At 41.6% G+C, this 26940-nt stretch overlaps 2 protein-coding genes across 2 annotated transcripts; both read left to right on the top strand.

The window, feature by feature from the left end:
• Nucleotides 1-630: 630 nt before the first annotated feature.
• Nucleotides 631-12457, top strand: plcd4a (phospholipase C, delta 4a). The gene is made up of 15 exons (XM_041032168.1): nucleotides 631-742; nucleotides 952-1180; nucleotides 1393-1522; nucleotides 1638-1869; nucleotides 3329-3530; nucleotides 4522-4666; nucleotides 5552-5704; nucleotides 6602-6749; nucleotides 7440-7450; nucleotides 10144-10300; nucleotides 10481-10597; nucleotides 11155-11315; nucleotides 11403-11574; nucleotides 11678-11827; nucleotides 12366-12457. Exons 1-15 carry the CDS (start codon nucleotides 631-633, stop codon nucleotides 12455-12457), a joined length of 2211 nt encoding a protein of 736 aa, XP_040888102.1.
• Nucleotides 12458-15307: 2850 nt separating this feature from the next.
• Nucleotides 15308-23457, top strand: fam207a (family with sequence similarity 207 member A). The gene is made up of 6 exons (XM_041032171.1): nucleotides 15308-15763; nucleotides 16112-16232; nucleotides 20057-20125; nucleotides 21381-21561; nucleotides 22706-22771; nucleotides 22869-23457. The coding sequence occupies exons 1-6, from the start codon at nucleotides 15581-15583 to the stop codon at nucleotides 22993-22995; spliced, it is 747 nt and encodes a 248-aa protein (XP_040888105.1). The 5' UTR covers nucleotides 15308-15580; the 3' UTR covers nucleotides 22996-23457.
• Nucleotides 23458-26940: the final 3483 nt, after the last annotated feature.

The raw sequence follows: 26940 nt of genomic DNA, 5'->3' as shown, positions 1-26940 counted from the left end.
TAGCAAGCTCGACACAGAGACGGAACAAAAAGTGCAGGACAGGACAGAATGCAGTGAAAACATAATGGAGCAGCAAATAAGCAGCCTGATTGACTTTAGTCAGCCGCCTACTGACACTGTAAACAGCACAGGGATGAAGAGTGAATAATGTTGAGCATGCATCTAATATGAGTACACCCAGAGAGTAGTTGCCAGAAAATGAAACAAAAAAAAATTTGAAATTTCTACACTTTTGATTATACACACTACACTGTGTGTTTATTATAATTTAGTATGATTTATGCTGAAATCTGTTTGTGTACTCCACCTTGCTCCAAGACAGAATTTCCCACAGGAATAAAAAAGTCAAATCCATTATATATTCTGTTGCTATTCTGTTATTTTCTGTAGATGGCAGTGTGAGAAAACAGCGAATGGCTTCCAGAGAGAGTGGCCTCCGTAAGTTTGTTCTTGTTTCCTTTGGTGGGATCATGGTTTCACTATTTAGATTATTAAACAGGACAGTATGTGTTATAAATTCCAAAATTTATTAATCATAGTATTGGAATCACTCATGTTCATAATTCTTTCCTATTCTTTTCAGGCATACAGGGGGATGACAACCTCCAGTCCATGCTAGTAGGTACTGTGATGAGGAAAATCAAGTCTCGTACCTGGAAGAAGCAGCGTTACTTCAAACTGCAGGATGACTACATGACCATCTGGTACAAGTCCAAGAAGGCTGGCAACACCCACTCCACTTGTAAGAATGCAGGAATTATTGATACAATGAATGCCTCTGGTCTTTTCCATAGCAGCAAAAACACAGGTGAAAGTACCCCAGTGACAATGATCCAGGATGCACAATACCAGGACCCTAGATCTAAATGCAGTGCAGCTGTTTTAATGTTCTCAGTTGCACTGGTGCCTGCAATGATCAAAATGTCTGCCCATGTCTTTCTTTGTGCCCAGTTGCCGTGAGTGATGTGGAGGCAATACGAGAGGGCCACCAGTCTGAGGTGCTGCTCAGCATCGCAGATGAGTTCCCAGCTGAACGATGCTTCACACTGGTCTTCCGCGGTCGCAGGGCCAACCTGGACCTGGTGGCCGAGTCAGCTGAGGAAGCACAGTCCTGGATCAGGGGCATGAGAAAGCTGATTGAGAACCTGGAGAACATGGGGGAGCGAGAGAGGCTTGACCAGTATCCTTTATTTGGTGTTTTCAGTTATATGCCATCATTGCCCTAAAAGGGTGTACAGGTTTGCAATCCAACTCTTTTTCCTCTTTTGTTAGCAAAATGATACACAGACAAAAAAGTGTAAATCCCATCAATTCATCAATGAAGTGTTGAGACCATGAGGTCATCTGCCCATGATATACAAAATGGGATACTTTCTTAAGTGGCGTACCCAGATGGATTGGTGACTGGTTCAAGAAGGCAGACAAGAACAATGATGGCAGGATGAACTTCAAGGAAGTGCAAGATCTACTGAAGATGATGAATGTGGACATGAACGAGCACCATGCTCATCGTCTCTTCACAGTGAGAGGCATTAAGCAAAATGGACATTCCTGTTTTTTTGTGATTTCTGTAATGATTTTCTAAAGACCAACTACTGGCAACTGCCCTTAAACCATGTTCCTTTCTCTGCTCTCAGATGGCGGATAAATCCCAGTCGGGCACCCTTGAAGATGATGAGTTTGTGCTCTTCTACAAGATGTTGACCCAACGGGAGGATGTACTGAGGGTTTTCCAGGAGTACTCAGTTGATGGTCAGAAGCTATCCCAAAGCGATTTGGAGGACTTCTTGAGAGAGGAGCAGCTGGAGGGGGATAATGTCCAGCAGCACGCCAAGCAGCTCATTGAACGCTACGAGCCCTCAGAAACAGGTACGAGGCCCATACAAATTTGTCATCAACTTAGGACATAACACAATTATTAAGGGCATTAAACAGCCTCTGAGTAAGTGCTGTTGTAGAATCTGGCTGTCCTGGTTCTGATAACCTTGTTTTTTAATAGAAGGGAGGAAGTTAAAAAGATGGTTAGTGAGGTATAAGTGGGATGTAGATTTCAGAAAGGTGTCTACCATTTTATCCAGATGTTTTGTGCTGAGGTAGTTCCATCCCACACAGTTACTCCAAAGATGAGAGTGCTCTCAATCCCATCCTGTGATGGAGAAGACTTTTTCAAGCTTTCTTAAAAAGAAAAATCTTTGTTGACCTTTCTTCAATTCAGTTCAGTTAAATTTTTATTTATATAGCGTGGAGTTATAACTGGAGTTATTAAGGCACTTTCCATATAAAGCAGGTCTAGACTGTACTCTTTATAAATATTATCTATAGAAGCCTGACATTTCAACTCCAACTCCCCTTTAACAGGTAGACCCCTTGAACAGAACCTGGCTTGAGAGAGAGAGAGAGAAGGAGGGGAGGGGGCAAGAGGGGAGGAAAGAGAACATAGGACAATGCAGATTTCATGAAGACAGCAAGATTAAAAGTAATGAGAGGACAATAGTGTGATTAGTAATGGGACTAATAGCAATGCAAACAACAACAATAAAAGAACTAATGATGGTAAGACTAATAGTAGGAATAATAATAATAATTAGTAGTAATGGGGACAGTAGATGGCCCACAGAAGGAGACTCTCTGAGGGCAGATGAACCTGTAGAGAGTGACAGCAGAAGAGAAGAGAGGATAGAAAGAACAAAATTATGGGAAAGGGAAGAAGTTCAGTCAGTAACATGAATTATTGGGATATGAATGAGTACAGCTTAACTAGGGGACGGTTCAAGCAAAGCCTGAACTAACAAAGAGAATGGTTTTTTGGCTACTCTTGTTGTGTTCTAGTTGGGTAATAAGGTACTATGAGCTCCTTGAGATATGGTGGTGCCTGAGCATTGAAGGCTTTGTAGGTAAGGAGGAGAATTTTAAATTCTTACAGGTTTTTACAGGGAGCCAATGCAGAGAAGCCAATACATGAGTAATATGAGCTTGTTTCCTGGTTCCTGTCAGTACTCACACTGTGTTGTCCTCCTCCTAGTGTTGAGATTTTTACGTCCAAGATATTGTAGTTCTTCACCTGCCATCTACCTAATACCTTGTGGTTCAGGTCTACGTACCAACTGCACTATTTATATCATAACTTATTTTATTACATGTGCTACTTTTCCTTTGCTGTCCTTGCTTTATTGCACTAATGCCTTTTTTCACAACTGTTTTTGGTTTCTTGATTTGGTTTCTTGATTACTGACAAAGTGTTTTTGAATTGAATTGAATTGAAGTGAGGTTAATGTTGGATTCCAGCACTACGTGAGAAGGTTGTGACACCATTCTGCTGTATTTCCAGCTAAGCTGCTGAATGCCATGACATTTGATGGCTTCTTGATGTACCTTGGCTCAGCTGAGGGCTGCATCTTCAACCCACAGCAGCGGGGTGTGTACCAGGACATGAGCCAGCCGCTGTGCCATTACTTCATCTCCTCCTCCCACAACACCTACCTAATGGAGGACCAGTTCCGAGGACAGAGCAGCGTGGAAGGATACATCAGGTAGTGCTGCTTGATTCACTTTACAAGCTCTTTCAAGGTTGAAAATGGTAGTATTGGAATACTGCTTGCAAGGTCAGTTGGCGAGCTCCAGTCCTCTCGTGGCTCTAAGATCAGCACTGTAAAATTGTTAGTACTGTCTCCTCACAACAAAGGGTTCTGGGATCAAATCCACCAGCTGGGAAGTTTTCTGTTTAGTGTTTGCATGTTCACATTCTCCCCATGGGTTCTCTCTGGGTATTCCAAATGCAGATTTATTTATTTATTTAATTTCTAAAATTTAGGCACTGAGTTTATCCAACTTAGAATATTTTAGTTTTAGAGGTAACTCGGTCACATCTAAACGTACAGATATGATACACAGAACCTTTGAACAAGTGTCTTATTCTTTAGAGGGACAGTGTGTTTGTTGTCCATTGCAAAAAAAGGTGATTAAAGCTGAACAAAGAGCAGAGTCTGTCAGGCAATGATTACTGAACCATTTACATTTTGATACTATAAGTAATTTATAGGATGATTTTGTCCAAATCCACATCCGGTGTCATTTCATTGATAGATTGAGAGGATATTAGGTAAGAAATTTCCCTCAGCGGAAATCCCTTACCAAATGTCCTTTCTATTTGCCTATGCCTCATTGAGCTTCTCAGGGGTAATGAGTCTTGCTGTGATGTTGCTCTGCATTAATATTCCACCAATCATCCCTTTTACAAAATTCACTGTTACTGTGACGTTGCTCTGCGTTAATCTTCCAGCGATCATCCCTTTTACCAAATTCATCAATAAAATAAAGTAGGAGTCCTGATGTCAAATTCTTCTTAAATGATTCATTTATTTACATCAAATTGAGTTATGGAAATTTCAGGCTAATTATGGCACTAACAAACGAGACTAACTTGTGGCCAGTCTATGATTGCTTCCCCTGTGACCCTGAGAAAAATTAATAAAGAGAAAGACTGAATAAGTGAATGAATGAAAGACTGAGTTTGTCTTAAAGGGCTCTAAGTCGTGGCTGCCGGTGTGTCGAAGTGGACTGCTGGGATGGCACCAATGGGGAGCCCATTGTCTATCACGGACACACTTTCACTTCGAAGATACTCTTCAAGGATGTGGTCAATGCAGTGGGCAACTATGCTTTCAAGGTAGTGTCACCTAGATTGGTTAATTTACTGTGTAAATTACCACGAATCTAAGTGAGTGCAAACTGTACGTTGCTTGCAACAAAGCATTAAAGCCAAGGAGATGTTTCAATACAAGAATCAGGAAAAGATCAGGTCCTTTCTTTTTTGTTCCATGTCAGCTAACATCTAGCTGGAAGTACAGTTTTTGTCTTGCTCCTAGGTTAGTTTCTAAAGTTAGGTAGTTATCTAAAGATATCCAAAGACAATGTTTCAATCCAACAACAGATTGTCCAGGTCATGATTTTTTCTAATCAAACCTTGCTAGAGCAAAACGTGAGCCCACAAGCTCTGAGCAAAGTCCTTAGGCTTGTCCTGACAAGTTGGCTGCCCTAACTTTAACCCTAAAGACAGTCTTTTGGAACAACATTCTTTTGTACAGCCTATTTGGCAAGATGACCACACTGGTTCACATACTGCTTTTCAAGTAGGATAGGTGTAATCTCCTCATACTAGCATTACAATTGTTTTTGCTTTCACCATTCTGTAAAGCTGTATCAACATATCGCTCAGCATCTCATTGTATATTTATGAGAGAGTACAACGATACGATATCCAAGCCATAATCTGAAAGCCCTATGAAGTGATGTAGCCAAGGATCTGCCACAGAGTTCCAGCCCTGTTCCTGACAGGTTCACATGCATGTCAGAGCCTGCTGTATATGAGCATCTGTCTGCAATTGAATATTATGGCTTCATGACCCCTTGTCCATCTATCTGCCGCTCTTTCAGCCAGCCAGGCACAACGTGCAGTTCTATGGCAGAGGGTATATTACCTTTCCTCTATGATAATGCTCTCCAAGGTTAAGTTACAAACTCACTCACTCCCTCTTCCACTTCCCGCATCCAGGTATCAGAATATCCAGTCATCTTGTCCATCGAGAACCACTGCAGTGTTGAGCAACAGAGAGTCATGGCCCAACACCTCAACCGCATCCTCGGTGACAAGCTGCTGAAAAGCACATTGGATGGCAAGGCCCCCATCCGTCTGCCATCTCCTGAGGTGAGCTGTGTAGCTCTTTGTCTTGACCCTACCTCACTCTACATTGTTCTAGCAGGCTTATGCAAAAAAGGCTCTGTCAGTGTTTATGGATTCACATAAAGACCTGTGTTCAGACAGACAGCAATGAGTCCAGTGCAGGAATCAAAGGCTGCAATGAAGACATACAGGGTTATCTAAGTTGAATCTCAAGTTTTGAAAGCTCTTAGCTCTGCTGTGCAAAGTTTCAGATGGTATTCCTAAACTAAAGGGAAATGTGGAGGCCTGTCAAAACACATCCCACACAATGGCAGTGTGTTGATGTGTATCATTGTAGGCTGATGTATGTCAACGCTTCAGGCTACACCACTGTTCTGTTTGCCAGCATCAGTGTCCAGAGTTGAGTAGCAATTTTATCACATTTGCTTCCCTAGTGGGAAGCTAACACAAATACCTTAGCTACCAATACTAGCTTTATCAAAGGGGAAAGTTTTAAGCCTACTCTTAAACATGGAGATTGTGTTTGCCTCCCAGATCCAAAATGGTAGGTGGTAAATGGACTGCATTATCAACTACTCAAAGCACTTTACACAACAAGTCACAAGCTTTTTACTAATTTGGGGTTCAGGATCTTGCCCAAGGACATGTCAGCATGTGAACTAGAGGAGCCTGGATTTTACAGGGAGACAATGCAGAGAAGCTAACACAGGAGACATAAGATCTGATCCTGGTCTTGTCAGTACTCACGCTGCAGCATCTCTAAAGATTGGTGTCCACCTGCATTATTGGCACTACTTCTCGCCTCCTGCAGTGTTGGCGAATATGATTTAGCCATTTTTTATGGCTGTTTTAACATGTCCCACAACCACTCTGCCAATCATGTCACATTATTTGAAAATGAAACTGGACCTTTCTTGTCAGGATCTGAAGGGGAAGATTCTGCTGAAGGCCAAGAAAATTGGTGGACTGGAGGAGAGTTTCAATGGGATGGTGGAAGACTCTCTTACTGGGGAGGTCAGCGATGAAGATGAGGTGGCTGAAATTGATGAAGATAACCTCCACCGGGAGAGTGTCCGTCGCAGGGTTAAGGTAGGGCAGGTTGTGGTTCAACATTCTGGCCTCAGACCCAGATAGGCTATTATACACAGTCTAATGAAATGGATTGATTCAGGATCTTCTACTTCAGTCATTTTTAGGCTGATGACGCAACACTGAGGCAAATCAGGAAGCGGATTTCAATGTATGAATGGAACACTTAATGGATTAAGCTGACTTTGCCCAAAATAAAGGCACTCCTTTTGATTAAATGCATCTTTAATTTTATGAATTACACCAAAATGTCCTTTCATAGTTATTCCAGGTTATTTAATGAATTCTTTAGAATTCCAGCAGCTGTGGGGTGGGCTTGAACCTTGCCTGTATCTACTTAGCATGTTACAATAGACACATTAAATGACTCACCTCCCTCAAAACCCAGTACTGAGAAGCCATTGAGGGGTAGGTTCCTCAAGCAACCTAGTAAAAAAATAAGCTGATGAAGTTATTGTCTTCTATTAATGATTTAAGCGAGGCTAATTGGGATTCTTCCAGTTTGGTGGAGCACCATATCCTTTCACGTTTTCACTGTATTCGCTCTAAGGTTTGGGAGCTAAACCGGGGAGCAAACCTCTTTTGTTTTATTGTCTTTTTTAGAGGGGCAGTAGAGTCAAGTGTCATTCACACTGAGCCTGCAGTACTCTCAACGAGATGGCCCATTTAGAAGGGACTAAAGTTAGTCCTATGTTACATTGAGGCATGGCAACAAATTAAGTGCTGATGGAATCACTTCCTTAAATTTAGCTACAGCACCATCAGATAGATATCTACTGAAGATGTTTTTGCCTAATGGTGTGTTCAATAATTCCAGTGTAAAAGTGATTCAATAGTTAAATGTTCAATTTCAATGCCATATGCCAGAACAGGTTGGAGCGTGTGATTAAAACGGTGAGTTGGTTTATTTACACCCTGCTAGAAGCCAGTTGAGTCTAATAATGACACAGCACTATCAATGTCCATATGAATATTAAAATCACCTACTATAATTACTTAATCTGTAGTAAGGACAAACATGAGAAAAATTTAGAGTACGGTCCAGGAGTGTAAGGTCCAAGAAATTGAATTGGCTATGGTGTTTTCCAGCTTGAGACTGAGACGTAAAGAATGGTAAAGACTGGTAAAGACTGAGACAAGAATTTCCCATCATCCTTAGGCATTGTAATGTTTTTAGTGACTTTAAGAAGAGTCGTTGAATGCAACTGATGCAAAAACCTGATTAAAAGAAGTCAGTCTGTTGAAGGCCACTCAGAGACACCCAGAAAATCCAGTCGCCTTTTTATCCAGCGGAAAAGGATTGCATAAACTTCTGTCATCCCTCATGAAAAATACAGAGGATTGAAGGGCAGGGAGCAGACACTGGGTGTTAGATGAGGTGATCTATTTTCACTGTGATAGCACAGAAAGAGACAGAGGCAGGCCAGGACAAGGGAGAAAGAAGCTTCATCACTGAGCCACCACCTGTGACACTGATGAGCTCGAACCCAAGCTGTCCAGATTTCATGTGAACTGAAGTGAACTTTTAAAACTTAAAGAGGGTTTAGAATAAAAATATTTATCTATTTAGGCTTCGCGTCTTACTGAACTAAGTGATGTACATAAACTCTTATGCAGCAACTCTTATCCACCACTGATGCAAAAAATATATCACATAGCCATGCCATGCTAGGCCAAAGTAAGTTAAGTTCTGCAAGGTGAAGTTTGTAGGTCCTATAGATATAGATTGTGTAGGTCCTATAGATATCAATTGTGTAGTCACCTCTAAAATGAGGTATACTCGCTCATTGCAGTCAGTAATCACCTCTGTTTGCTAGAGTGTAAACTAACGTGGTTTTATACTGATGTTAAAGGCTGTAGAGCATTTTAGAATAGTATGTTTGATGTCAAAAACGCATCCATGTCCATTGCTGCAAAGGATTCATTGGGCACTTAGAGTCATGTTTATTAATAAGCATCTGAGAAGCATGAAATACCACACTGGGACTCCCGTCAACACGGTCATCAGAGGTGAGGCCAGCGCCGAGTTTGACAGTGATGTGAGCTCAGCCGGTGCCCCTGCTGATGGTTTAGGTGTCTGAAGAGATGGTTGTCTTGCTGTCTGGTAGACAGGGTGAAGGTGGGAGGGGTGACGCTCTGAAGCCTTGGTTGGCTGGCTGGATCAGTTTTCATCTGGAAGCAGGGTGGGTATGCACGTGGAGGTTGCACTGTCATTGTGCCATACCAGAGATCTTTATAATCATGGGACCTACTCTGGCAACACACCAGTTTTTGCTTGGCATTGTGGATGAGTATTACTTACACAGTTCAGGAGGGGGCTGTCTCAAGGTTTCGATGTGTTCGGGACCGAAGTAGCAGTCACCTGAATCAATGAGCCTCATGGGACTTCAAGGAGTTGATGACCTAAAGAGTTTGAAATGCTTGGGAACGTTCCACTAGTTGGCAGAACTAATGAAACCCCTTGGATGAGTCTGAATCTTTTTGCCTTTGATGTAGTACATCCGAGAATGTCAACCGGCCCTTGCAAGAGCTAGAAAGGTAACTGTCAGATGACACAGAGTCAATAAGAGTCTGTCTCTGGAGCAGACAGAAGGTTAGCAGACAGGGTTGTTGACTGGTGGCTGACTGAGATGAGGCTTTTTTCAAAGCCTGGTCTTTGCACTTCCTACTAGGATTTCACTTTTCCCATGCCCCAGTCCAACTCACAAGGGAATAAGATAATTCAATCTGGACCTTCTCAAAAGCAGAATCTGGTGTGTCAGTTCATACTGTCAAGACCTAATCCAGAAACACAAGGGAATGTACCCAAACGCAGACACAAAGAGGTAGGCTTACTGGCAGATGGGTGGATGACCAGGTAGATGAATAGCAAGACAGGCAAGCAAATACTCCCTTTGACTCACTGCTGCCTCACCGGCTGCCATAGCCAGTTACCCGACCCATTTCACCATTTCATCACTGCACACCAACCTTTCATTATCCCAATAGTCAGCCAGTAATTTCCATTTTTGAACAATGCCAAGATCTAAAACCTAAATTGGTTGATGTCCTTTGTGGCATATGTCCATTCTGAGTGTTGAGGCTCATGACTTATGACTTCAATGTGTAAAAGACCTTTTGAAATACCTGGGAACTTCCTACCATTTGGCAGAGCTGATGAAACCTCTTCAATGAGTGATGAAACTCTGACACAAAATCTTTTTTTGCCTGTGGCATAGTACTTCCGGAAACACATTAGCCTGGTATTCTGTGTCAACTGTGTCAATCAGAGCTTTTTTGGATAGGATCTAGCATCCAAATTTTGCCTTCCTGCATAGGTTACCAGTGTACTTATCACCACATAGTTTTTTGTGTTTTGTCCTCTTTTGCTGCAGAAATCAAAACAGCGTCTGTCCAAGGAGCTGTCCGACTGTGTTGTCTACTGCAAAAGTGTCCACTTCAGCAGCTTCAAACACTCCCGCATCCACTCCAAGTTCTACGAAGTGGCCTCTTTCACAGAGTCCAAAGCCCGCAAACACCTGAAAGAGGCCGGTGAGTCCAGTCACAGTCGATTAAATACAAAAACATTCAAGGGGGAAGTGTTAATACTTGTAATTTAATTTAAAGTTTCATCATGAAAATATGTTTATAACATTAACATGTATCAGGGGCTTCAGTCACAACCTCTCTGTCAGCTTTAACTATATTCTTGATGTATCATTTCTGTTTCAGGGGCCGAGTTTGTGCACCATAACTCACGGCAGCTGACCAGGGTTTATCCCAGTGGCTTCCGAACTGATTCCTCCAATTTCAATCCTCAGGAAATGTGGAATGCTGGGTGCCAAATCGGTGACTGCAACTGAAAGATCCTTTCACATATGACTTACTTCTCTGATGCACTAATGTTGCACTAGGCTAATGTTTGTGTAAAGATATCTTCCTATGACCTAAATTTTTTTTTTAAGTTGCGGTGACTAGAGATGGAAATTACAAATCCCTTTTCTTCAATTCAGACATTCCACAGTCACTTTTGTTGATTGGGGATGAGTGGGATAGATATTTGAGTGTAACTTGTTAAAAAGACGATGGAGTGCAGCCATTGTTTCAATTGGAACATGCATAAAGTTTGTTTGAGTTTGTTCTGACAGGCTGAACCATGCACAAAGATCACCAGACAATATGGCCATGTGTTAAACTGATGTCTCTAACAAAAGAATGACTCCAAACAGAAAAAGCTGTTCTTACTAGATCTCGTCTCATTTATCTCATTGGTATCATTCACTACACTGCATATCCTCTCAAAGTGCCTGAAGAGAACGTGTTCTCTTTTTTGTGTTTTGCAGGAATAGCATGAAAAAGGTTGGAAAAACAAAAAATAAACCTTGTTTCTTTTCCTTTTCCCTCAGTTGCATTGAATTTCCAGACCGCTGGGGAAGCAATGGATCTGAATGATAGCCTGTTCGGTCAGAATGGCCGCTGTGGATACATCTTGAAGCCCAGTTTTATGAGAGAGGTTGAGAAAAGATTTGACCCTGAGATGCCCCCAAAACGGGATGGTTACCAACCTGTCATCCTCAACATACAGGTACAAAAAAAAGAAGCTAATTAAGGATTTAGAAATGTGGTCCTTGATTAACCATTCAAAAAAATAAAGTTTTCATTGAGAACTCTATATTTGTCTGTATTTTTTAAGGTGATCAGTGGCCAGCAGCTGCCAAAAGTCAACATCAAAGAGGATTCTATAGTGGATCCTCTGGTCCGGGTGGAGATCCATGGAGTTCCCATGGACCAGGCCAAGCAGGAGACCAGATACATTGAGAACAATGGTACAGGAGACCATACACTTCTCCCAGTAGAAATAAATAAAGGATGGATTGAATGAACAGATGAATAAACAGGATGAATAAGGTTAATTTGCCCTCTCTGCAGGGTTCAACCCTGTGTGGTACGACACTCTGCGCTTCACCATCCACACTCCTGAGCTGGCCATGGTGCGTTTTGTGGTGGAGGACTATGACAAAACATCTAAAAATGACTTTGTGGGGCAGTATACTCTTCCTCTTAGCTGCATGCAGCAAGGTAAGGCTGAACAAACAGGATGGTTGCACCTGTTATTGTTAGATAAATTGTCTGATGACATAATGTGTTGTGGCTGTATTTTTATATTACATTGTGTAATACTGAAGGTTGAGTGTATAGTGAAGGTGTTTACCAAACGTTGAGTGTATAATGATGGTTGAGTGTATTCTGAAGGTATATACTGAAGGTTGAGTGTACACATAAGGTGTATACTGACAGTTGAGTGTATTCTAAAGGTTAAGTACATACCAAAGGTTGAGTATACACCAAAGGTATATACTGAAGGTTGAGTGTATACTCAAGGTGTATACTGCCGGTTGAATACATACTGAAGGTAGATTGTATTCAGAAAGTTACTGAATGTTTGTGGTGGAACACCTTCCAACCACAGTGTATAATATGACATTCTTGAGTTTGTCATCTGTATGTGCGATTTTATGCAGGAGCGCTATAAAACACATAAACATTCCATTTAGCTTGCACAGGAGTAAATGAAAAAGCCTAATATCTTCCAAATCCCTCTGCTTCGTCTTTTCAGGTTATCGTCACATTCACCTTTTATCCAAAGATGGGACCAGTATTCCTCCCTCCTCCTTATTTGTACACATCAGGATCACAGCACTGAAATAAACCTCCTTCACTTTCCTAACAGAGGTAGTGGAAATAACATCTTTAACACATACTAATTAGCAATGAGAGTAGAATTGTTCCTAACTTTAGAAAATGTCAAGTTCCTAAAATAGTTTTTCATATTATTTGATGTGAAGAAATACTATGCCAAATGTTTAGTGGTTGTCATGCAGCAGATATATATTAGATATGCATGTTTTTTGTTCTCTACAGTGTGTGTGTGTGTGTGCATGTAACCTGCTCTGACCTGACCTTTGCTGCTTGTGTTTGCGCAAAAAGATTTGTTTGTGTTGTAGAGAAGAATGTGCCACCAATATGTTTAGGTCTGGATGTATGTGTTTTGTCAGTATTTTCTTTTAAGGAGCAGCACTTCATGGTCACTGTCTTCGTGGACTGCTGTCCTCTGCTTTCACTGTGGACAACATGCTAAACTTATGCTTCTAGATGAAAGCTGAAATGCATTTCTCTTCCTGCTATGCAGATTTAGCTGCTCACTTGGAAAGCTTTAGGGAGGAAACAGAACTAAACAGAAACATAGCAATCAAGTTGAATTTGCATTGTATATTCCAAAGTTGTAAATTTGTTTTTAAATGGTTTGAGATGGATTACATTTTAAAAAGGCTTAAAATTCAGGTTCAAATCATGGTGAGACATAGTGAGACATTTCATTGGGAAACAAGCATGCAGAGAAATAATATGTGAAATAAACAAAGCTGACTGTGACAATGAGAGAACCAAGAACAAGCTCTGAACTATGTTGAAAAAACTGTGAATTTAGTCAGTTAGCTTTGCCAGGTGTGTTAGCGAATGATTCTAACCAACATCAGCCTTCTTCAACAATGTGTCAACAATTAGTAACAATTATTTTCACTATTGGCTCATTCTCAGATTTTTTTCAATTAATTAATTCATGTTTTGTCTCTAAAATGTCAGAAAATAGCAAAAATAAATGTCCATTAATATTTCTGAACAGACCAGAATCCAAAAATGATGCTAATTGAACTGTCACATGAGAAATGGGTGCATGTGTACTGTCTAGTTTACGGTGTAGCCTTTGCAGTCTTAGTAATACAATACTGAAACAGGACCCGGTGTGGGATTAGCTGAATCAGTGGAATCTGATCTTGTTTCTTAAATCCCCAGAAAATTAAATATGTATTTGTATAAGTGAATTTGAAATGTATTGTCCCACCACAGTCCAATTCAGTTTTATTTCATGACACTAAATTCCATTTCAAAACTCACAAATTTACACATTTTGAGTTTAGCAAAGGCAAATTTCTGAAAATATGAACAAGGACACTTGAGTCTTTATGCATTCAGGGAAAATTATTTTTATTACATTAACACAACCACAGCTTTCTACTAAGTGGGGCCATTGGAGGTCGAGTGACAGAGGCATAATGACATCTCCCAATGTTCTCAGTCAGATCAGTTGTGTTTGTTTGTGTTGTGTGTTGTGTTATAAAAAGCAAGTCACTGTACTTAAAGTCTCTTTATTTGCTTGAATAACATGAATATTAGAATGAATATTAAGCTAAAGAGAAAGTTTAAAATCACAGTTTGACTAGTCTTGTGTCATGTGATATTATTTTTGTGGTTTGTACATATTACCCATTTGTGTAAATGTGTTTTGATATGTCTATTTTTGTATACACTGATACATTCATATGTATTGTACAGTATAGCACATTGTAGTGTTATAATAGCTTTTTTGCTTGTATTTTGTTTTGTTTTGTTTTTTTTATTGTAGAAGACCTTTGCCATGTCAAGCTGCAAGTAAATATAATTTTCACTTAATGATGCAACTAGTTTATTCTTCATTTGATCCAATGGTTATTTTGAATAAATTCAAATATGACCAAGAAAGCCGAGGATGAGTTCCATGAGTTCCAAAGCAAAATGCATTAGCTTGCTGCAGAAAAATAGATGCATACCTGCACATGGAACAGAATACTGTACCCCTCTGGATCCCAATCCCCCACGCCTTTAGAGCAGCTTTATTGATTTATATTGAACTATATGTAAATACATATTAACAGGGCTCTCAAGTTTTGAATGCAGGCAAGAGTGAGACCTTAGAGTCTTGTATTGTCAGGGATATGAGTCAGTAAATAAATTGTTGTACTACTCCCACTTAAGGGTCAACTGTAGACCTGTGCATGAACCTTTGCATGTCCCCTCCCCCTGGGCCATGGGCCAGAGTCGTCTGTACCCTTTGACTCCCCTATGGTTTAGTCTGTTGGACTGAACCATATTTGGATTTGTCTTTTGGACTGAACCAGATATGACTTAGTCTGTTGGACCAAACCAGATATGGTTTAGACTAATGTACAGAACCATATTAAGAATAAAGATTAAGATTAAGAGATACTTTATTAGTCCCTGTGGGGAAATTCGTTTGTAGCAGCAGTCACAAGGAATGGTTTAGTCTGTTTGACTGAACCACTTATAGTTTAGGTTGTTGTTGGACTCTACCATATAAGGTTTAGGTTGTTGTTGGACTAAACCATAGGACTTGTAATGGAGTATTTTTGTACGTGGTATTGGTACATTGGTAATTTAAGGATCTGAATAGTTCGTCCACCACTGGGCACAAATAGGAAATCAGTTTCAACATCAATATATCACTCAAACATATATGTAATTTAGCCAATAGTGAATAAATTTAGCTTAAAGTTATTGATTTGATAATTAAAAAAAACAAAATTAAGCAAGTAGCTGGAGGAAGGAACCAAGTTTTCTTCTGCGCCGTTTTCTACCGATCCTTTAGCGTCGGTGCACCAGTCACGCTAGTCATGTACATGTTATTGCTTTTCAGAATAAAACCTTTATATATTAATGTCTAATGTGCTCGTGTTTTAATGTGAATTAAACGTCCTAAACTTCAAAGAAAACGTTCGGTCATCGAGAATTGACAGTAAATCTCTAAGGACTTTTCTATAATGGTCATTTTAACGAAAAGTGAGACATTTAACTCAGTTGTCTGTAACAGACGAGTTTCCGGTGGTAGTTTAGCTAGCTTGACAATAGTCCCATGCTTTCTACACGGGGAGGTGGAACTCGACAGAAGGTGCATTTTAAGTACAGTGTAGTTTAAGTTTAACATTAAAATAGATTAAAATGGTGGGAAAGATCAAACATGTCCGCCAGAAGCTTCACCAGGCGGCGGTGAAGTTGGATACACCGCCGAACTTCACTGCACCGCTCGGGTCCGTGTCGACTCCGGGTTTGGAGAAGCCTCCTGTCCCGGCTCAACTCAGCTTTACTTCTCCGCTTCTGAAGAACAACCAGAGGGACAAAAAGGTCTGTCACGAGAAGTGTTATACGAAATACATAAGACTGATTGTGACAATTAGCGAACCAAGACCAAGCGCCGAACTGCATTCAGAAAATGTGAATTTAGCGAGTTAGCTTTGCCTGGTGTGTTAGCGAATGAGTACACCTAGTAAACACACGTTTTAAGCTTTATAAACACTCTTTCCTGTGAAGCGGCGCCGTTGTCTCATGACAGAATTGTATTACCTGACAAAGTTATTCAACTCAGTGAAAGTGTTTTATTTTGAAATCTCAGTAAGAAAAGGTAAGTCAATTCTAAACTATATATATTAGTTAATATATATTAGTGCTCTACCTATATTATACATCTCACAGGCCCCGGCAGAGAGCTCCTTCCCCACTGGGATCTTTGTTGGCACTAAAATCACTCCAGAGGCTCTTAAACAAACGCTGAAGTCTGTGGAAATTCCAGATGTACCCATACCTGCCAGGAAAGGTAAGATCCGCTGGAAGTTGATCAGAGTGACCTCAGTTTGTCTGGTGGGAAATTGCATTTTGATTTCAGGCAAGTCACATCAAAGTGGCTAAAACAACCCAAGACACTGACACTGGCAACGACTAAAAGTGTGACCATAATCTAAATCTAAATACATACTGAATAATACAGATATTAAAGGGGTAATCCAGCAATAGAGATAACCCTGATAATATTATCACATCTCTTTAGATATAGACTTCTGCTTTATGATTATTATATCATATTCTAGGGATCATTAGAAATGTATTGGACAGATCAACAACAGATGAAAAAGTAAGATAAGAGTGGATGTAGAAGTCCAAAGAAGTTGTACCTTAAAGCTTGGTACAAAGCTGAAGACACTGTCACAGGTGTTTTATTATTTGACAGACAGAAAGGAGCATCAGCCCAAACACTCACTGAACCACTGCTCAGTAACCACTAGAGTTCTAGAGAGAACACCACAGAGAACATCAACTGTCAAGTGTGCTTGTACCAAAAAAAAAAAAAATCTCAGTTTGTCTGTAGAGCTGGTAGAGACCTCGAGCTGAGTGAACAGGAAAGTGAATTTTAACTTAACATCAGTTCAGTTTTGTTTCTGTAGTGTTGAATCATAACAAAAGAGGAGAAGAGCGAGAGAGAAAGAAAGAGAGAGAGGGGAGTCCACGGGATGAGGCAGAGAGGAGTGGGGGGAAGAGAGGGAGAAAGAGGAGAGAGAGGGAGATGGGAAGATGGAGAAAGGGAGAGGTGTGAATGGGGGAGAGAGAGAGAGAGGGAGAAAGGAAGAGAGAGGAGTGAGAGAGAGAGCAGGGGACAGATAGAGAGAGCGAGAAATCAACGATGGTCAGCAAAAGCTCATGACTGTGTCTTTGAAGGTTTCAGTAATGTGTTTTGGGCCTGCAGAAGAGTTCTAAGGGCTTGAGGGTCCTGGGCCCCTGCAGAGCCTGGTCTCTCGGGGGAATGAACTATATTGGTTGAGTGCAGGTGCAGGTTCTGGTGCTTCTGCTCCACCTTCAGCCCTAGTACTGTCTTACAGTAATGCCCTTATGTACCACTAGATGGTGTATAAGACCTTGCAGTTGTCCTCCTCATGTGACAGCAGCACCGCAGCAGACTACAGTAAGGGTTGTCTTTAATTTTTTTTTTTTTTTTTGGGGGGGGGTGGGGGCTTCTGTCCTGCTTTGAAACAGCACTTTAAAAGACTGGCACACAAATCTGAGCAGAGCAGATAATCAAAGGGGTGGAAGGAGGCCGTTAATGGGGATGGATGGATGGATGACTTGGATGCTGAGCACACTGTGCTGAACGACGCCTCACCACACAACGGCCTGCTGCTATTTATAGAGCAGGAGTGATGTATATTTAGCTCATGCATGAAATCAAGGTTTAGCCACCATCGGTGTTTCCTTGCTTCAAGTGGGAGACACAGATGAAGGGCATTTTTGTTTTTCAAAGCCTGCTGTAGTCCAGGCAGAAAGCTGTTGATTTCTATTCAATTCCACACTTTATGAAAGTCAGGCTGAGTCTGGAAACCTGTTTGACGGAGGAAATCCATCTCATTGGACATCATTATTGATTCATTTGTCTCTTATCTTTTCAGTTACTAGTCTATAAAATATAAAAATGAGAAATAAGAAAAGGAAGGAAGGAAGGTGACATCCAACCAAAGGTCCTGAACCTAAGAATATTCAATTTTATGTTGGTTACATTGATATAAAACATAAAAAACAACATTAATTTAGTCAGTTGGCAATTGGCTACTCTAAATTGTGCATTCGTGTGAATGTGAGTGGTTGTTTGTCTCTATATGTCAGCCCTGTGATCGACTGGCGACCTGTTCAGGGTGTAGCCGCCTCTTGCCAGCCCCCTTGTGGCCCTTAAGAAGGTGAACGGTACAGAAAACAGACTATTAACACCCTTTTGGCTGTGTAGCCAGACTTAATGCACCCCTCCACCCACCGGGGTGGAGGGCTGAAAAGGGCTGGGTAGGTGAGGGGTATTAGCCTCCAGGCAGCCGTAATCACAGCTATCCATTTCATCTAACAGCGGGAAGACGATGCTCCCAATGGGATCTGAGTGGTGGTAACCCCCCCCCCAACACAATAGACCCCCCACCCACTCGTGAGAGATTAGATTTCTCCACCTCTACCCACATTTGTAGTCAGCAGCAGATGCCTATCTCTGCTTGTTCTCTTACTGCAAACAGCAGCAGAAACACTCATGTGGTTAAGCGCTGCAGTGGCAGATAAAGGCCTGCCGGGAATCTCAAGAGATAACAAGCCTGTCTGAACAGCACCCGTTCACACTTCCAGCACATGGGATATGTACACAGCGCATTTCAAACACTCTCAGTGGCAGGATTTTCATAAAATCTTTGCTTGACTATTTATTAGAATTTCGAAGTTGAAGAATTCAGTTCCATAGAAAACTTACTTTTGTGGTCCTGATGGTCCTTGATTGAGGATATGACTCCGCTAGCCAAACAGTCCAAGCTGGTGGTGGTGTAAAGGTGTGGGAGATGCAGTCTGAGTATTGGTGCTGAACATGTTCATCCTTTTATGGCCACAGTCTACCATTCTCTAATGGCTACTCCCGGCATGATAATGCTCCATGTCATATCAAACTGGTTTCATGAACATGACGGCAAGTTCAGTGGACTCCCCAGTCTCCAGATCTGGATCCAGAACGCCACTGGGATGCGGCACAATGTAAAACTGGCAGCATGAATGTGCATCTGACGAATCTGCAGAAATGATGTAATGCTAGTCCTCAAAAAAATAATTCCTCCTGTTTGTGTTTAAAAATAAAAATCTATATCTGTGAGGAGATTTTAAAGATCTACATCCAACCAGAGGGCTTGGAGCTGAGATCCACAGACAGCAGGGAAATCAGAAAATACTGAGAGGCAGACAGGTTCTTTTCCCTTTTCCTGGTCCCGCTTACCTTTTTTTTTCTTCACTCACAGCCTATTTGTGCATCCTGTGACATATTCTGATCTTATCAGACCACAGTGGGTTTTGACATTATTAGCCTTCTGCAGTCATGCACAGCGAGAAGGGAAATGAATATTTAGTGGAAGTCCAGGCCACTGTGTAAATATCTCTGCCCCCATTTTGTTTTATTTGGGCGTTTACTGGCAGCACTGCCAACTTAGCATGTTTGTTGCTGGATTTTCAGACCCCTTTAGTGACCCAGTCATTGACCTTTATTTATAAAATCAGAATACTAAGGATACTAAGAGTATATCAGCTGCTGCTCCAGTACACTGTCCTTCTGCAGCAGCATGATGGTTGCAGCAGTAAGCACAGTCACACATTGAGGCAGAAGCAGAATAGTATTGAATTATTTTCACACACGTACTTATATCTTCGTGAGTACACTCCTTGACATAAGGACCTGAATACCTAACCCTAACCAAAACCCAGTTCTAACCTGAACCCGAAAACAAGGTCTTAACACTCAAATAGTCCTTTAAAGTTGTGAGGACCGACCAAAATCACTCACTTTCCCAAAATGTCCTCACTCTGTAAGGTGCTTTTCTTGGTCCCTACAAAGATAGATGTGCAAGCACACACACAGACACACACTACCACCTTTCTGGTCCTTAAGGATATCCTGACCACAGGGAACCAGCAGGTAGCTTTGCTGATAAAATGCCGGCAGTACATTTTTTTTCCCATTATTAAATCCATTATTTATCCCATTAAAAGCTAAGCTGTTAGGATTTCCAAGTCTGTTGGGATCCAGTTGTAAGAGTGAAATGGTGCTGATATGTGCTGTTACTGTGTGTGTGGTTTTCACAGGCCCAGAAGAGAAGAGAGTCATGCCAAAGAAAGAGAAGATGAAGGAGAGGAGGGAGAAATGGCTTAACAGTGAGTATACATTAACATTCCGCACTTCAGGATGAATGTACACATAGTGTTGGCAGATGCACGCTGATACAGTTTTACAGCAGAGTGTTAGACACTATGTATAATTATCACCAATTTTATGATTTTATGGTGTTCTTTCATCTGTCTCAGACACCCTAAGTAAAAATGTGATGAAGTTTGTTTGGCAGGAAGAGATGATTGTACCAGATCTAAACAGGAAGTCATTCAAGGTTTGAAAATGATGAGACTGTGTCAAGGTCCATCTTTAAATGGCCAAACGGACTGCATTTATTTTTAACTGACCATTCAAAACAGTTTTACACTACACACAGTACTTTTTATTTTACGGGAGCAATTTGGGGTTCAGCATCTTGCCAAAGGACACTTCGTCACGTGGACCACAGGAGCTGGGGTTTTGAAACACAGACCTCCTGAACCACAGTTGTCCAAGCGTGTTTAAGCATGTCACAAAAGTAACAGTAATGACACTTCAACATGTGGACCAACTGAGGCCCAGATGGGGCCGAGGATCAATCATTTTTTAGCAACAAGAGGAAAGTTACAGTAATAATACTTCAGCACACGGACCGGAGGAGCTGGGGATCAGGGACCTAATACAGGACCAATTAGCTTCTAAACTGTGTTTGTACTGTCCACCAGATCCAGTTCCTCTTTGCCAGTGTTATTAGCTGTCTCTTCCTCTTTTAGTTTCTTTTGAATGCCCTCTGCCATATTTGAGTTTGCTCAAATAAGCTCGATAAACTGAGTCTCTTTGTAATAATAACTCCACCCCCCCCAACACCACTGCCACCATCTCTGCCGCCATTGCCTCCCATAATTGTAATCAGGCCTGTAACTGTACCCTTCTGCTGCACCGATCAATTCCTCAGTAACACAACACGTATCCTTGTTCAGGCTTATAATTAGGTGCTAATGACGGGGCACCTCAGTCCAGCTGAAACCCAAGACTGGCTCCACTGCTGGCAGTTTTTGGGAATTAGTAGAAAATTCAAATGAAATATGAGCTTTATTCAGATCATGGACTTGGGGTCGGGGGAATGGAGTTAGACCAGAGTGGTTTCAGAAATCCTCATACCACTAAGCTGGATTATAAGCTACATCCAGACCACCAGGATGCAGAAGAGGAACCTTTAAACATTTTTTAATTAGACATTTTTGTGTCACTGGATTTCATTGTGTAGCAGATGGATTTGTCCTGGACATAATTTGCTTTCTCTTCTCCATCTCCCCTTAGAGATCAGCTCCATCAAACAGGCCCAGGAGCGACAGGCTGCCGAGGCCCGCAGGCAGGCCACACCCGTGGTCGGAGACCTTAGGCCGCTGGCCGACGCCCTGCCGGAGCTCTGTCAGCTCATCGGCCACCAACCCACCTCTGCCGCTCTCTCCACTCGCCGCAAGAGCAGGAAAAACAAAGCGTAAGTGCCAAGGTGACCCCCCTCAGTGGGCGTCAAGTGTCAGCGTCAAAGCTGATGTTGATTTTCACTGGAGTCCTCCATGATTCTCACATTTCTTTTGCCCTTTGGACAAACAAATGTGAACCAGGAGCAGCACGGTGCAAAGATTCACTTGATGAGCTTCTTGTGCTCACTCTGTCATCTTTTAACCAACAAATAAGTGATGAAAAATTGGAGTGGCATGAGAGATTGCGGATGGATGTGTAGCAACTAGACATGGATCCACCAATTAAACGTATTCCAGGTTTATTCCTTTATTCCTGCATTCTATAGAAGGACAAATACAAATGTCTCTGCAGGTATTTAAAGGGATAGCCCATGGTAAACATAATATCCTATGATTGTTTTAATGAAATACTCTGTATTGTGTCCAAAGACCTAAGAGGACAAGGGTCCTGAAACTGAAAATCAGTTTCAAGTGTTTATAGCATGTTCACACTACCAATATTACAAGCTAAACCAAATCTGATTGTACGTGGTGGAGATACTGCTCCAGGATCAGCTCAGAAAGTTTCTGACAGCATGTGTATTACATAATTTCCTGATAGGAACAATGAAAAATGGTTAGTATATAACACATATGTAGTTACAGGTTTAAATAAAGTTGTATTGAACTGAATTTGAATTGACAGCTTGAGATGGGCTAAGGGAGTTTGAGTCTTGGACATGGAATGTGATCCCCTTTTTTGGGGAAAGATCCAGACTTAGTGTGGGAGGTGGAGCGAGAACAACAGGACATAGAAGGGCTCACCTCCATGCCCAGCCCTTCTCCAGAACCGAAGTCCTGGACTCAAATGACTATAATAAACACTGTATTCGCTGATCTAATGTTTCAGCGTGAGCCCACATTCGGGGTCCAGAATCAGATCTCCAAAGCTACTTCAGTGATCTAAAACATCAAACAGGTGGAATAACTGTCAGTGATAATATGGAGGTCAGAAAGAGTAAATGGCATCAGGGTCAGGGTAAAATCCCTTTGCTCCACCTGCCTCCAGTTCTTTGTACTTCTGCTGTGGGGACTCCTGTATGGGGACTTGTGTACTTTGGGGGCTCCTGCACCTCTGTGTAATCATATTCCTGTCTTTGTCCTCCCTTCACCCTCCAGGCCGATGAAAAGGCCCGAGCCAACGGATTTCAGTCAGATGAAACAATCCCAGAAACGCAAACTCCTGTAAGCAGTTTTTTTCCCTTTAATGTTAACATTTTTGCACAATTATCAGTGAAATCCCACGCTTCTTAACACTAATATGCTTTGCTGTTATTTGCAGAGAAACAGAGAGCGACCACTTCAGGGACATGGTAAAGACTCTCTCTGGTAAAACGAACCCTCTAGCTGACATCAGCGAGCAGCTGAGGAAGAGGATGCGGCAGGAGGAAGAACAAGGCCCAGGCTAAGGGCAGCAGATTCATGTCCTTCCACAGACTTTAAAAATCCCTGAATCCCTGTCTATGTTTGACGTCAGAGACACCAGACCGTGTCCAGTCTGGTTAAAAAAGAAGAGGAAGAACCCTGTAACTGGTATTTAGTCTTTGAGTCACACCTCTCAGCTGCTGACTAAAGGATGCTAACAGATCCTTGAGGTTTATTTAACTATATAACTACAACAGCTCCACTCATCTGTGTACATGGAATATCTTGTCGTGGCACAGCTGAGCCATTAGCATGAGTTAGCAGATGAGCAAGAGCTGTGGAAAGTGCTTCACATCATTTTCTCCACCAATCGTGGACGTGGACTTCCTCCCAGCTCACAACCAAGGATTTCAGACTCATCACAATGTTTAACAAAGTTAAATGTACTTCATTTAATGAAATATTTGTATAGAAGCTCTGAGGCTTGAAAATAAAATCTGCATTTTCCCCTTGTTACAAAGTGTTTTTTCTGTTAATTTTAAATTATATAAGCATATACACTACTCACAAAAAGTTAGGGATATTTGACTTCAAGGATATTCAGATTTCAGAATGCACCTAAAATGAAGATTCCATCTTCATGGATTATAATGCCCTAGCTCATCAAGGCTGCATCGTCAGGGAATGGCTGCTGGAGGCTGGGGTACCTCAAATGGAGTGGTCTGAACTCTCTCCCGACCTGAATCCCATAGAAAACCTATGGGATCAGCTGAGCCGTAGTATAGATGGTCGTAACCCTGCACCCCAGAACCTCAATGCCTCAGCAGGCAATATGTCAACTTGTGAACAGCATGAGACGTCGTTGCCAAGCTGTAATTGATGCTCAAGGACTCATGACAAGACACTGAGACACTGACATTTTTTGTTGTGGTGTACCCATCATCCAATCAGTTTGCATTAAATCTTATTTAAAATTTTATTGCTATAGCACTTAATCCTGGGCCTTTTCTTAGGGATTTTTCATATAGAGCGGGTTTAGAGCCAACTTTTTCTAATATTATCTACAGAGACCCAACATTTCCTCAAAGAGCAGCAACCCTAACCCTTGTCCCCCACAGAAAAGTAAAGGTTCAATCCATCAAAAGAAAACAAAGCTTACCAGTGCGATGCCCCCCACCTCCCCAGCACCACCTTCCCCTGCTATGATTAGATTGGTGGTAAGAAAAACCTAATCAATAGAGCTGCTGAGGCCATTAGGACTCATTAATAATGGAAGCCATGGAAAGAGCACAGTGTCAGATTAGAAGTAATCAGAGCTTAGCAGCCTTCAGCATGCACTGAAAATACGGACCAAGGGGTCTCGTGAACCCCGGTCTCTAGTGTGACAGTCCACCCCAGTTCCTGATGACCCTGCTCTTAATAAATGTGTCACCTCATTCATTAAAAAAATATTACTTGCAGTTTAGTCATTTGGAAGTGTCATTTTCTTTAGGAAACAGGAAGGGAAGGAACGTGTCCTGATACATGGCACAGGTCTTTGTCCAAAACCTGATTCTGCTTTGTGAAATACAACCTGAACTTAACCACATCGCCATCTCCATAAAGCTTATGTATGCCCTCAGCTGAAATTCCAGTCTGGCCAGTCACAGACTTGGATGGAGTGATGTGGATCAGGATCCTAGATGAGTTCCATAGGCCTGCTGCTTCTGATAAAACCTGAGGTGAGTGGGGCAGAGGGGGGTTCATCTCAGACATTGAAATGACAGCAGCACGATGATCACGTAGGTTGCTGCAAACTGATTGGATGATGTGGAAAGTGTGAGTGCCTTCAGTCAGCTGCTGAGGGTAAAGAAAAATCAAAGTAAGCAAGCAAGGATCAGGTGAAATGTAGTCTTTCTGTATTTTAATTTCGTGTTTCTGCTTTCCATTTTAAATTTTAACCAATAAGTGTTGCATTGTAAATGAATATGTATGACACCTTTAAAAAAAGCACAGGACGATGAGAAAAGTAACAGGAAAACAAAGACAGCAGAAGACACACAAAAACAGAAAAAAGTTTATTCTAATATCCTTTAGGCTTGATATGATGCAGCATATATATATATGTGTGTGGGTGTATGTGTGTGTGTGTACATATAGAAACAGAATCTGTCACACATGTACACATATACATATGTATGTGTGTATAAACATATAAATATATAAAAAAAAACATATACACACCCACATATGTACATACATATATTCACATACAGATTTTGTTTTTGTATATTTCTCAGTTCATCTTTATACTAATAAATATCACACGTTCTAAACAAAAACCATAAAAGAAGAGTTGAAAGGGTCACAGTGTGTGTCCACAGAGGGCATGAGCCGTGCCTCAGCGTTCGTAAATGATGTTTGCATGGAACATGTGAACTATTTAAATGTAATGAGTCTACATTTATGGCTCCAGAAAATCAGAATCAGAATCAGAATCAGAAAAAACTTTATTAATCCCTGTAGGGAAATTCTTTTGTTACTTACACACTCCCAAGTGAAAAATGAAGAAGAAATTGAACAGAGAAGATTAAGATATATATATATATATAATCCAATATTCAAACAGAAAATATAATATAGTGGAAAAATAGAAAAAATAGAAAAAACATAGACATCTTCTTATTTGCATTATATACATGAGGTATGTGTTTTAACTGTTTCAAAATGATGTATACACAGTATACATGAGTTTTTTTTTCGCTCTGTTGTGCAGCGTGGAACAATGAGTCTGTTGCTGAACGAGCGTCTGTGACTGATCAGCACATGGTGGAGAGGGTGTGAAGGAGAGTCCAATATTGTCCTAACTTTGGACAACACTCTTCTCTCCAACACTGTATTCAGTGAGTCCAGTTCCTCCCCCACAACATGGCTGGCCTTCTTTATGATTTTATTGAGTCTGTTAGTGTCTTTTACCCTCAGACTGCTGCCCCAGCAGGCAACAGTGTACAGGATGGCACTGGCCACCACAGACTCATAGAACATCCGCAGCATCGTTCGGCAGATGTTGAAGGACCTTAGCCGTCTCAGAAAATAGAGACCGCTCTGGCCCTTTTTGTACACACTGTCCACGTTTTTGGACCAGTCCAGTTTGTAATCCAGGTACACCCCCAGGTACCTGTACTCCTCCACCATGTCCACACTGACCCCTTGAATGGTAACAGGGGTCACCGTAGCCTTGGTCCTCCTCAAGTCCACCACCAGTTCCTTTGTCTTTGTCACATTGAGCTGCAGGTGGTTTCTCCTGCTCCACGTGACGAAGTTGTCAACCACAGTCCTGTACTCACTCTCATCACCACCTGAAATACATCCTACTACTGCAGAGTCATCAGAAAACTTCTGAAGGTGGCAGGTCTCTGTGCAGTATCTGAAATCAGTGGTGTAGAGAGTGAAGAGGAAGGGAGAGAGGACGGTCCCCTGTGGAGCCCCGGTGTTGCTGATCACTCTGTCTGACATACAGCACTGCAAGCGCACGTACTGTGGTCTGCCAGTCAGGTAGTCCACAATCCAGGACACCAGTGGGGCATCCACCTGCATCGTTGTCAGCTTCTCACCCAGTAGAGTCGGCCTGATGGTGTCAAAAACCTCAGTGATTTACCTGAATTACTATTCAAAATAAAATTGACAATTGTATTTCTTAGGTGAGGATAATTAGAATTGTCCAGTGCGTTACTATAATAACCCAGAGTTACACGACTTAAAAAGACTGTACAGGAAGTGTGTCCAATCAGCGTGCACCAATGCGCTCTCCTTCCTCTGTGCCCGCCTCTTTGCTCCTGTCCAATGAGAAAAGGCAGCTTTTAGAGCAGCCAGGAAAGATCTTGCCTGGGTGATGTTGCCCAGTGATTCCGTTTTTTTTCTTGCCTCCCTCACAGCTCAGAGCCATTCACTACACCGTTACTGTATCCTCCGGAGGACTGACTGCGCACTTGAGCGCGCGGTGGAGTTCG

This window comes from Toxotes jaculatrix, chromosome 24 (assembly GCF_017976425.1).
Source record: "Toxotes jaculatrix isolate fToxJac2 chromosome 24, fToxJac2.pri, whole genome shotgun sequence".
NCBI classification, from domain to species: domain Eukaryota; kingdom Metazoa; phylum Chordata; class Actinopteri; family Toxotidae; genus Toxotes; species Toxotes jaculatrix.
This window is presented reverse-complemented; position numbering and strand designations above follow the sequence as displayed.